This window comes from Mandrillus leucophaeus, unplaced genomic scaffold (genome assembly GCF_000951045.1).
Source record: "Mandrillus leucophaeus isolate KB7577 unplaced genomic scaffold, Mleu.le_1.0 Scaffold220, whole genome shotgun sequence".
In the NCBI taxonomy this organism is placed as follows: domain Eukaryota; kingdom Metazoa; phylum Chordata; class Mammalia; order Primates; family Cercopithecidae; genus Mandrillus; species Mandrillus leucophaeus.
Genome location: NW_012102255.1, coordinates 1,916,655 through 1,930,130, shown reverse-complemented (window position 1 = coordinate 1,930,130; position 13,476 = coordinate 1,916,655). Strand labels below are relative to the sequence as shown.

General features: G+C 40.8%; 1 protein-coding gene across 1 annotated transcript in view; it reads right to left on the bottom strand.

Moving 5' to 3' along the window:
* DESI2 (desumoylating isopeptidase 2) overlaps window positions 1-12,911 on the bottom strand; it is a 72,479-nt gene extending 59,568 nt beyond the window's left edge. The window contains exon 1 of the mRNA XM_011981175.1: window positions 12,635-12,911. Coding sequence (XP_011836565.1) covers window positions 12,635-12,727 — 93 coding nt within the window. The 5' untranslated portion in view covers window positions 12,728-12,911. The remainder of the gene's footprint in view (window positions 1-12,634) is intronic.
* Between the last annotated feature and the right edge of the window lie 565 nt (window positions 12,912-13,476).

The following is a 13,476-nucleotide window of genomic DNA, read 5'->3' as shown; positions in this document are numbered from 1 at the left end:
TCAAAGCATATAATTTTGGAGCTTTAAAATTTGTCTGCCCTACTGGATTTCCGACTTGCATGGGCCCTTTAACCCCTCTGTTTTGGCCAATTTCTCCCATTTGGAATGGTTGTATTTATCCAATACCTGTATCCCCATTATATCTAGGAAGTAGCTAGCTTGCTTTTGATTTTTCAGGTTCATAGGAAGGGACCTGCCTTGTCTCATCTGAGGACTGTGGACTTTTGGGTTAATGCTGAAATGAGTTAAGACTTCAGGGAACTGTTAGAAAGGTATGATTGGTTTTGAAATGTGAGGACATGAGATTTGGAAGGACCAGGGGTGGAATGATATGGTTTGGCTGTGTCCCCAACCAAATCTCAACTTGTATTGTATCTCCCAGAATTCCTACACGTTGTCGGAGGGACCCAGGGGGAGGTAATTGAATCATGGGGCCAGTCCTTCCTGTGCTATTCTCGTGATGGTGAGTAAGTCTCACAAGATCTGATGGGTTTATCAGGCATTTCCACTTTTGCTTCTTTCTCATTTTTCTTGCTGCTGCCACGTAACAAGAGCCTTTTGCTTCCCGCCATGATTCTGAGGCCTCCCCAGCCATATGGAACTGTAAGTCCAATTAAACCTCTTTTTGTTCCCAGTTTCAGTTACGTCTTTATCAGTAGCATAAAAAGGAACTAATATAGACACTGTGTCTGCCCTCATAGTCACCACAGAGTGGGAAAGTTAAAAAATCTTGATTGCTGTATTATTGTTTGATACTCACAGATAAAAGAGCAACAGGTCAGAATGAATGAGATTGAATAAAACAGTTCTTGTTCACTTGTTAGACTTAAAAGTAATATATTTCTAGAGAAGGTCATTTAAAAAGACAAACCTTCAGCTTGAGAACATGATACAATATGGTTGATGGTTAGCAGAGATAAATATTAAAGTATATCACTAATTCTACTCAGTTTGAATGAGGACTATAAAATACAGCATATTCATTCACTGATTGGAGTGATAGAGTAGAAAGTAAAAAAAATTGATGAGGCAGAAGAGAGTGGTGATGATTCTGAAAGAGAAGTCCTTGTATAGATAGGTGAGAGGATGGGGTCTAGGACACAGTGGAAGGTTTCATCTCAGATAGAGACATGGACAATTCATTCCATATGATCAGAGAGAAGGCAGACTACATATGGTAAAACAGTGGTAGTGGAAGGATGAGAAAATTGCCTTTTTTTTTTTTTTTTTCTCTTCAGTGAAATAAGCTGTGAGGTAATCTCTGAAAATAAGCTGAGAGTAGGGAATGGGGAGAAAGTGTGACATACTGTAGTTGTCTTGGAGAGTGGGAATGTCAACTGACCAGAGAAATAAGGAAGCACTGCTAGACAGTATTTAGAGCCCTCTTGGGGTTTGTGGTCACAATTTTTAAAGGGAGACCTGTCAGTATGGTTGTTTTTCTCTAGCCCTGTTCATTCAGCTGCCGAGGTGTAGATGGTGAGCCGATTTTAACGAGGGAGACAAGTATGACAGAGGGAGTCACACTAACAGTAGACTGCAGAATAGCCTAGATGAAGAGGGGAGCAAAGAAGTGATTATTTTAAGGAGCTGGCTCACAAGACTGTGGGGCTTGGTAGATCTGAAATCTTCAGAGCAGGCCTGTAGGATGCAAATTCAGGGAAGAGTTGATATTGCAGCTTGTCTGGAGCCAAAATTCGTTCTTCCTTGGGGAACTTAGTTTTTCTTTTAAGGCCTTTGACTGGATGAAGCCCATCCATATTTTGGAGGGTAATTTCTTTACTCAAAATCTATAAAATTAATTGTTACTTTAAAAAAACACCTTAGGAGCGTGTCTGACTAAAACTGGGTACCCTGGTCTACTCAAGCTGACACACAACATTAACTATCACAGAAATATTCGCAGAAAAGATTTAGGAGGTAGGGCAGTTTTTAGATCACTGTACATCCATGAGTGCCACAGAGTGCAGAAGTTAGTTCAGGGAGGGGTGTAAGATGAGGACAAACAAAAAGAGAATCAGCACATTTCTGGGTTATGGAGGGGAGGAGATATGGGAAAAGAAATACAGCACAACGGTTAGGAGCACAGATTTCAGTGTTAAGAGCTCTTGTTCAAGACTGTGCTCTACCACTAGGCATGACTCTGAGCATGCTTTTCAACTAGGCCTCAGTTTCATCAACTTAAAAAGGGACACTAATATAAGGAAATGGCTTAGTATAGTGGCATACTGAAAACACTAAAAAAAAAAAAGGTATTATTATGGGAAAATTCAATATTGTAAATGTATCAATTCTTCCCCCCAAATTGTTCATAAATGTAATGTCACTACACTTAAAATTTCACTGAGGTTAACAAATTGCTTCTAAATTTTACTTAAAAATGAATGTGTGAGTAACATAAATTCTGAAAGAGAATAAGAGAAACTTGCATCACTGATATCAAAACTTGCTGGAAGAGACTAGTACAATTCAAAATCTAACAACAGTACAGGAAAAGGCAGAAATGAATAGCACAGTCTTCCAATACACCTCAATATCCATGATAATTCAGTACAGCATAAACACAGTATGTGCCAGAAATTAACACAGGGAAGCATGGATTATTCAATAAACAGCATTGGGATAACTGGCATTCCCCTTGGGAACAAACATGTAGATTATTTCTATCATTTTTTGCAAGGAAAAATCTTTCTAGGGAATGACTGGAAGATGAAAGGTTATAAAAGACCCACAGTTTTGACCTCATATAACAAAATTTCTATAAGGCAAAGGACACTTATAAATACACTTACCAAGCTTAACAGGGGATTTTAATTTATTTATGGTCATTTCATAACTTATATGCTTGGTCCTACTTGTATTTATTTTTGAGACAGGGTCTTGCTCTGTCGCCCAGACCGCAGTGCAATGGCACAATCACGGCTTACTGCAGTCTCAACCTTCTGGGCTGAGGCAATCCTCCCACCTCAGTCCCTTGAGTAGCTGGAATCACAGGTGTGGACCTGGCTAATTTATTTACTTATTTTTTGTAGAGATAAGGTCTCACTACCACCCGCCTCAGCCTCCCAAAGCGCTGGGATTATAGGCCTGAGCCACAGTGCCTAGCCTTGTCTTCATTTCATATTTAACTTCTTTTTTTTTTTATTACACCATATGGATTATGTCTTCTTTGCTCTTTTCCCTCTAGGTTTGATTTTTCTCCCAAAATACATCATTATGAAAAATATTTACACATACACTCAAATATAATTTTCTAAAACAAGAATTAATTATATTTATAACACACCTCCTCCGATATAGGGCTGCTACAAGATTTTACCTCTTCTCCCTCATCCAAGGTTTGTTCAATATAATCTGAAAACTTAATTTTAAAAAATCAACATGCTTGTTCTCTTCAAAGAGTAATTCTGGATACTGGCCCTGTTTTTAACCACAGTTATAAGATTTAGCTATGTTAAATGAGTATTGATGGCCATGGCCTGTCCTTTTACACTGTTAACCACCCCATTGTTAAGTTCTTGAATAATTTTTTAACCCCCAGAAAGGTATCTACATATTGTCTATGTCCTTTTGTACATGAATGACAATTGGAGAAGCTATAGTATTCAGACATAAATCTTTTCCCTTTTAATACTCTGTAGATAATGCTCCACTTTATTATTCAGCCTTTGGCATAATCAAAGAGTAGTCTGAAATTAGCCTGATTTTTGTTCCTGTGTAACTTTTTTGCCTTTATGTATCTGTAGGATTTTTTACTTTATTCTTAAAATTTGCAGCCAGGCGCGGCGGCTCACACCTGTAATCCCAGCACTTTGGGAGGCTGAGGTGGGCAGATCACAAGGTCAGGAGATTGAGACCATCCTGGCTAACATGGTGAACCCCCATCTCTACTAAAAATACAAAAAATTAGCTGGGAGTGGTGGGCGCCTGTAGTCACAGCTACTCAGGAGGCTGAGGCAGGAGAATGGTGTGAACCTGGGAGGCGGAGCTTGCACTGAGCCAAGACGGTGCCAGCGTGGGCGACAGAGCGAGACTCTGTATTTAAAAAAAAAAAAAATTGCAAGTTAAAACAGGCTTTGGTTGAATGGTCCTAACTTTTAAAAAGTTTTGCTTATCACTTGATCCTTTTGACGCTTCTACTTGAATTTCTTTCTAAATCTTATTTTCTCTTTAGTTCCCAATCGAACTCCCTTTCTAGTTACAAATTAGGAAATGATGTTTTTCATTTTTGTGGAATCTATCCTAATCCCAGATTTTTCCCTTTCTGGTAGTACTGCTTGTTCTATTTTCAATGATCCTCCTGAATCTACTTGAGAACTTAAATCAGCAATTCCTTAAAAGCTTCTCATTTCTTGCTGTACATTTACTTAACACGTGGCACGTGGCCTAACTTACAGCCTTTATATTTGCTTACCCTCTGTCTGGAACACTTTCTCCTTTCTACATGGTATACTTCACCTTTCAGGAACGCCTTCTTGGTAAGGTCTTTCTTGACCACTCTTTGAAACTGCAGTAACCAGTAACTACATCATCCTGACTTACACCGTCCCTCCCTTTCTTCACTTCCTCTTTAGCACTTATCACCACTTACTATCTCATATATTTTACTTATTTATTAGCTTTATTCTGTTTAATAGACAGTTCAGATAGATGGGTTTGGCATTATTTAGCTATTTTCTGGATAAAAATTTCAAAAAACAAAAAGAAAAATCCAGTTTTCATCAATGGGGGTGGGGGGAAGAATATGATAGAAAAGATGTCAGTTCTTCCCAAGTTAATTTATAAGTTTAGTGCAAGCCTAATTAAAAAAATCTATGGACTTCTGGGTATATATCCAAAAAAACTGAAAGCAGGACTTCAATAGACATTTTTACTTTTATAAACCCATGTTCACACACCATTATTCATAACAGCCAAAGGGTGGAAGTAACCTGTGTCTAATGACACTGAAATTAGCTTTTTTGCGGTATATACATACACAGTGGAATATCAGCCTTAAAAAGGGAGGAAATTCTGATACATGCTGCAACATAAACCCTGAGGACCATGCTAAGTGAAATAAGCTAGTCACAAAACAAATACTGTATTATTTCACTTAAATGAGGTATCTTGTCAAATGCACAGACACAGAAAGCAGAATGATGATTACCAGGGACTGAGGGGAGGGAGAAATGTGGAGTTGTTAATGGGTATAGGGTCTCAGTTTTGCAAGATAAAAAAGTTCTGAAGACTGGTTGTACAACAATGTGAATACACCTAACACAGTAGCTTGTATAGTTAAAAAGGTAAATTTTATGTTATGTGCACAATTAAAACAAAACGAAAACCTATGGAATTTTTTCAGAGAGCCTTACAAAGTACTCCTAGAAAAGGAAATGAAGGCCAATAAAACTTTGGAATAATAATAAAGGGAAACTCGCCTAATCAGATTCCAAATATGATGTGAAAGTATAATAATTAAAATAGTGTGGTAATAAGGCTAGAATCAACAATTCTGCATGGCTAAGAATTTAGTATTATGATTAAGGATGACATCACAATTTAGAGAGGAAAGACTTTTATTTCAAATAATGTGGGGCCAATTAGTTGATTTTTAATTTATTGTTTTTAAGTTACTGTCATATCTATACCAAAATACATTCCAGATAAACTAAAACAAAATTATTTTCATGCATCCCATTGTCCTTTTATTATTATTTTTGCCTTTCTTATAGTTTAAGATTATTTTGGCAGTTCTCACTTTACATTTTATTAACCAACTGGCTCACATCTGCACAATGTTGCTTTGGAATTCAAATAATCTTGTAGAGAATTTGATAGCCAACAAATGGAAAGAGTAAGTACATCCCATCTTAAGAAAAATCTGACTGGGCGTGGTCACTCACGCCTATAATCCCAGCACTTTGGGAGGCCGAGGCAGACGGATCACGAGGTCAAGAGATTAAGACCAGTGTGGCCAACATAGTGAAACCCTGTCTCTACTAAAAATACAAAAAAAACTTAGCTGGGCATGGTGGCGCACACCTGTAGTCCCAGCTACTCTGGAGGCTGAGGCAGGAGAATTGCTTGAACCCGGGAGGCAGAGGTTGCAGTGAGCAGAGATGGCGCTGCTGCACTCCAACCTGGGCGATAGAGCGAGACCCCGTCTCAAAAAAAAAAAAAGAAAGAAAAAAAAGAAAAATCCATAAAACAAATAATTCATCTAAATAGTTGGCTCTCTCGTATTTTTAAAGCATCAGATTTACAAGTTTCAAATGTTAACTTGATCCACCGTTATAAATGTGGCCATGGAACTAATATACACTACAGCATGCCACTGCAAGCCACTGCAAGTCTGAAGGGGTTTTAGTCACTAATATGCTTGGACCCTACTGGCATCTGAGTTGTATTTTTCAAATACTTCAACTTTTCCATTTTAAGTTACTAGGTCAATATTTATTCTATGCCAAGTTGAGTGGCTGCTATGATGAAACAATTTTTAATTGAACATTTTTGGGTTTATAAAACACCTTTCATAGATGGCATTGTAGCAGAATGACTCCCCAAAATGTTCCCAGAACCTGTGAACATGTTACATAGCAAAGAGACTTTGCAGATGTCATTGAAATTATGGACCTCAATATCAGGAAATTATCCTGGAATATCTGGGTAGGTCTCAATTACCTGGGCTCTTAAAAACAGAAAACTGTCTGTGGCTGGAGGTAGGACAGATGTGGAGGAAAGTGAAGTTAGAGGTATTTGAAGCATAAGGATTCCACACACCATTGCTGGTCTGAAGATGGAGGATTGGATGACACTTGAAGCAACTGAGAGAGGATCCCAGCTAACAGCAGTAAGGAATGGGACCTCAGACCTACAAATATAAGCAATTGAATTCTGTTAACAATCTGAATGAGCTTGGAAGCAGATTTGCCCCCAGAGCCTAACACCTTGATTTTGGGCTTGTGAAGACTACAGCAGAGGAACTGGGCTAACCCACCTGGTCTTCTGATTTACAGAAGTGTGAGATGATAAATTTGTGTTGTTTTAAACCACTACATTATTGGCAACTTGTTATTGCAGCAATAAAAAACAAATGTACGTATGTATGGAAACTGAATTCTTTTCTCATACATACTAGCTTCCCCTACCCCCCTCACCCCCAAAAAGAAAAGAGGACAAGGCCATAAATAATGCAGGAGGGCAGATGTACAATTGTCCTTTTTGCTTAGCTAGACTCACGGGTCACTATTTGCCCAAGAAGCATATTGACACAAGTAAATTCAGGTAAATTCCTTACTGTTTAAAAAAAAAAAAAATTGGACGACCAGCTCCTATTATTCCTATTAACTAGTTAATTATGTTAAAATTCAGGAACTGACAATGTTTTCGGAAATATTATCTTCCAAAGAGTAATTAAGATCCAACTTCAAGAAATAAACTTATTAAAAACATTTCCTCAGTCTAGTCCCATAGTGTTTTAAGTTTGATCAAAGAAAAATATTTGATTTTTTTCTGTCCCATTCCTATAATCCTCCCCTCCCCTTCATTTGGGCACCCTAGTCCAACAATCAAAGCTAAAATCTAGCAATGCACTTAAGTAGAGGTACAAGGAAAGGAAAATCACCCAGAAATAGGTATTTGGCACGAAGAGGAGGATCACATGATCTTTTCTTGCCATTTAAGTACTAGCACCTCTCCTAATAAAAACTGGCTAAAGCCCCACTACTCATTCAGCAAATATTTCTAGAACACTGTCTAGTGACAGGCCCTGTTCTAGACACTGGTAATAGTATGACGCTATCAGAGAACCTACAGTCTGGTGGGATGCACAGGATAATATACACAGCAATGGAGACATGCACAAAGTCCAACGAGGGCACAGTAGTTCACTCAAGTCTGAGGAATAAAGACCAAGCTACAGCCAGAAGGAGCAAGCAGGTTGCAGGTGATCAATGTTGGACAAGGCCACTCCAGACAAAAGGACGGGGCATGCATAAAGATACAGGGATGCGACATAGCCTGTCTGGATAGCTAAACAATTTCACTGTGTGAGAATAAAGGGTGTTAAGTAGAAGACGGAAGTGGACCTGTAACTGTCAGCCAGGGGCCACATCATAAAGTGCATTACACTTTATCCTGGTTATGTTTCAGAACGCTTACTTTGGTAACAGAATGGAGGGAGGATTAAAATGAAGTAATACTAGAGATTGAAACTAGTAAGGAGGCTATTATATGAATAGAGATGAGGGTCTGAACTTGAGAAGCATTAGTGGAAATGGGGATAAAGTAACCAATTTAAACAATATCCAGAAAGTAAAATATGTGTCAGGCATCACAGGTTCCCATCAAATTGCCATTTCCAACTTTTTGCCTTCCTCACTCACAACTCAGCATAAAGGTTAGAAACACCAGGTATCAGGACTGGGCGCGGTGGCTCACACCTGTAATCCCAGCACTTTGGGAGGCCGAGGTGGGCGGATCATGAGGTCAGGAGTTCGAGACCATCCTGACTAACACAGTGAAACCTCGTCTCTACTAAAAATACAAAAAAATTAGCTGGGCCCGGTGGCGGGCGCCTGTAGTCCCAGCTACTCAGGAGGCTGAGGCATGAGAATGGCATGAGCCTGGCAGGTGGAGCTTGCAGTGTGCCGAGATCGCGCCACTGCACTCCAGCCTGGGCGACAGAGCAAGACTCCTTCTCAAAAAAAAAAAAAAAAAAAAAAAAGAAAGAAACACCAGATATCCACTTACTCAGCTTCATCACAGTTGCACACGAGCCAGTTCTAGATAATCTCTTGGGGGAAGGAGTGTGGCTCTGGTTAAGTTTTTCCTTTCTATTAAAAGAACAGAGGTGCATGTAAAAAATGACCCTATCTTCTTCCATCTTCCTTCATATACTGCTGACTGAGGATACCACATTTGGTGCTATGGCAGTTACTTTACAACTATGAGAGGACGAACCAAGGGCAACAGCCAACGTGCTGAGGATGGCAGAGTAAAAGGATGGAAAGTCCTGGTTCTTGATGGCACAGCTGAGCTGGTGAACTAATCCAGGGCCTGTTTATCTCTGGACTTAAGTATCCTTCCAGCTTAAGCCACTGACTCTCAAGCTCTCTGTTGCTTTCAGACAGAATCAACCAAACTAAAACAAAGAGACAGGGCCTGCTGACTGACCGTGAAGGGTTTACAATAAAGAGGAATTTAAGTTTACTCCCAGGTTTCCGGTTTGGGAAACTACAACAAAAGTGGTGGCTTTTTGGGCAGTGGCATGGGGCAAGAGGGAAGACTGTGTGGTGTGGGTAGGGGAAAAGGTTCGAAGAAGTTTGTTCCTGGACATGTTGATTTGAGATATGAAGGAATCATTTAGGTGGGATGTGTGATTCTGGAACTTGTTCAGAAAGTCTGAATTAGATCTGCAGATGTATGAGAAGTCGGACCTATCACACCGGCCTGACCTTACACTCTGTTGGAGGAGTCTAATGGAGACAGGCACCAAAAGAACGGAGTCCAGACAAAAATGTCCTTATTTGAAGAGTCCTACAAAGTGGTTCTTTTCTATTCTTTAAAGACTTTGAAGATGTATAGGTACTACTTTATAATAAAACTGGTACAGGCCGGGCACAGTGGCTCATGCCTATAATCCCAGAACTTTGGGAGGCTGAGGCGGACGGATCACTTGAGGACAGGAATTAGAGAAAAGCCTGGCCAACATGGTGAAACCCATCTCTACAAAAATACAAAAATTAGCCGGGCATGAGGGCAGGTGCCTGTAATCCCAGCTACTTGGCAGGCTGAGGCGGGAGAATCACTTGAACCCGGGAGGCAGGGGTTGCAGTGAGCTGAGATCACACCACTGCACTCCAGCCCGGGTGACAGAGTGAGAAATAAATAAAATAAATAATAAATTGGTAGAAACTTGTTAACACAATGAATTTGCAAACATTATCAAATACCTGCAGATTTTTATTTTATAAAAATTCATTAGTAGTCAAGATAACCTGAAAAGCACAATATCTGGATCTATGAAAAATAAAGACTGCTAAAATGACTACACCAGAGATTCGTCTCAGTATTTGAAACTAATCTGAGTCACCTGCTTTGCTATGTGTGCCAGTCAATTAGGAATATGTGAACAAGCTCATTCCCACGACTCGGAAAGTAGCTCCAGCACGTTTTTATTGGTGGTAGATTACTCTAAGGTACACAGGGGAACATAATCACCGAGAAGGCAGCAAGCAATAATTTAGGAACACTGTGCATGATTAAGTAAACTTCTGAGGATCACGGTATTCTTCCACGAGAAGGAAGTTAATACTGGTGACCCCAATAGAATTATTTTCGTGCACACGGCAGAGTTACAGGAGAAAAGAACTGATCCGCAGCAGCCCAGTCTGGAGAACAGGACAAACACAATCAGAGCTGGAACGGGCGACCTAACAAAGACACACAAGGACACATGGCAAGAGGTCCCTATAACCGTGATTATAAGGGCATCCCAAAGGTTGATTTTCATATTTACAGAGTTTGAACCAGACAGCTGATGTACTAGGCCTATACAGGTAACAGCTATCCTCATCCAAGGCATCTCTGATGAATAGGAAGAATTACCAAGGATAAAAGGAATTTACCCTTGGCATCAAGCAAAAATGTTTCAAAAACCAAAACTGACTTGAGAAAAATTAGTATAATAGACCAAAATTCGTATCTCAATCCGTTAGTCTTCATTCTAAAACAACTGATCACATTGTTCCCCTCCGTGAAAACCATAAATGATTCTGCTGGCTCAAGGAGCCCCTCAGCCCTTCACCCAAGCCCACAACTCATCGGACTAATGAAGTTCTAATCACACTTTCTGTTTTGTCTCCTTTCATTTACGCTCTACTCTAGCTATACTGGACCAGCTGCTACTTCCCAAATCCCACTTGTGCTTTCCCTAGTCCTGCCATTTGGTTCATGCCAACTGTTCTCTGCCCTTGTGGATGCTACCCATTCTTCAAGTTTCATACCTTTGATTTTTCAGCATTCCCTGATGCTGCAACCACATATAGTCTCCTCCTCTACATCCTCGTCTGCTCTTATCAAAACCGTGCTATTCTGTCTTGAATTGTTACCACTGTTGTGTATCTCCTCTACAATACTCTAAATTCCTTAAAGAAGAAAGGACAGTTAACTCATCCTTGTGGCTTCTACCACGTCAAAAATAGTAAGTAATGGTAGGTTGCTGAATTAGTGACGTAAAACACTCAAAGCCCTCAAAAAAACATGCAAGATCAAGTTTATTAAAAGTCTAATAATTCAACTATTTATCATTCCGATAAACATTCATATGCTTCATGTCCTGTTCATAAGCAATATAAAGACATAAATGCAGGAATTAGAAGAGAAGATAGTGAATCAGATTTTGGTTGACAAATTCTAGATTATATTTTTAGTTGTTTGGGCAGATCACTTACTCTCTTCCCCGTCTGCTTCATTCTGTAACTACCTATTTTACAAACTTGATGTGAAGAATAAGATCTTGTTAATTAGTCAATATTTTAACATCGTCCAGAACAGTCCTCCCTTTGAAAATACTGAATACCATCTCTAGCTTTTCCCAATCGACCACAATTAGCAAAGATTTTCCTGTATCACAGAATGCCTAAAGTGTAAAGCCCACTATATGCCAAAAAATGCATTTTCATTTTCATATAAAAGGTAAAACTCTCTTCCTCTATTCTCACAAATTCTTCTAGGCTCTAAAACCATGGCTTCTGGCCATTGTATCCTAATTTATAAACGGGTTTGTTTAATAATCTAGGAGAAAAGGCACACTGTGCTCTCAAGAGCAGAATATATTCTGAAAGACAGTAATAGCCTTCATGAATAAAAAACAAACCACACTCAGATGGGGGGGGAGTGGTGCACAGAAAAAGTACAAGGGCAGTAAGAACCTTGAAAAATAAAGGCGTTCAGCTGAACACAAAAAGTTTAAGTCTAGAGAATTATTTCTCAACAGTGACACAGGCCAAAGAATTTACAAAGTGCCATGGTTTTCTAGGATCTTTTGTTTGGCTTATTCTCCTCTTCAACTTTTTCTCTGCTGTTCCACTTTTCTCGGCATGTGAACTCATCTCCTTTCATCTCCAAGCTCACATCAGAATTCAACAGAGGACTCATCTCAAGTGGCAGGCAGTTCCTACATCCTTCTGACACAATTCCCAGATATGGCCTGAGGAATCCCTTTCTACCCAAGATATAACACTGTAAATGTAGAAACTTATAAATAATACAAGGGAATACAAAGTTTAGAACTGTGTAAGACTCCTGGCCTGTAGTACTTCTGCTCTCCCGCATCTTTAAGCCAACAAAAATCACGATGGGCAATTTTTCATTTGTCAGTCAACTTACAAGGAATTTTAAGCATTGCAGTCAGAGGTAATCCATTCGACAGAACAAAAACCCATCAACCCAAAGCAAGCAAACACACCCAAGCATACATCTAACTGCAACAACTCTCCACCGGGTGCTTTTTCTGGGGGCATTTCAACTGCAAAAATCAGGCAAACCAGTTCTTGGGCTCGATTGTGCGTGCCTGCCAGACTCCAAAGTTACATGACACAACAAACAACTTCTTCCCTTCCCTCTCCTGTGGTCACGTCACCTGTTGCATCACCGGGAAAGTGGTCTTCAGGGTGTAGGAAAGGAGCACCACCAGGATCTCTGAATCATTCAGCTGGGCTATTTTCTCGAGAAATGTTAGCCTCATTCATATTTTAACGAGGTTGCCTTGAACACACAAGGCAAGGGTGTGTTGGCTCCTGTTCAGCTTTGAAGAGATCGGGTGCACAGGCACCCGAAAGCTGTGACTTTCTGGACTTGGAGGGGCTTGGGAGTTTTTGAAGACTAAGCCACGGAGAGAGATGCACCGCTCGGCAGAAGCAGAGGAGCTGGGAGCGCAGGCGGTCGGGACGGGGGTCCCGGGGCAGCCCCGGGGGCCGGCAAGTGGGGTTGGACACGCAACGGAAGCTTTGCCGAAAGGACACTGCTCGTGGGCCAAGGGGTCGGGCCCAGAGCCAGGGTCGCGGCCAAGCTGGGCGGATGGGAGAGGTTCCAGCCCACCTGAGCACCGGCCAAAAGCCTCGGGCTGACTGGGTTCACCGGAGCGTCGACGAGTGCGAGGATTAAAAATGAACAACACTCCCTCCTTTACCCCCGGCTTCCCCCGAGAACTAGGCTGGAGGCGGAGACGCGAGGCAGGAAGCGCCTGGGGCCGGGGTCCGAGCCCGACCGGCGAGAGGAAGCCGGCCTGGGCCAGGGCTCGGGGCCGCCAGGGGCCGCACTCACCATGTCGTACACGTTGAGCACCACTAACTGGTTAGCCCCTGTCTCTTATACACATCTAGATGTGTATAAGAGACAGGAGGTGTAACGTGCATCCAGTTAATCCTCAGTGTGGAATTTACGTTTTGTGAAACTATCCTGCTGAGATGAGAAGGGTCCAGTAACCATAGCTTA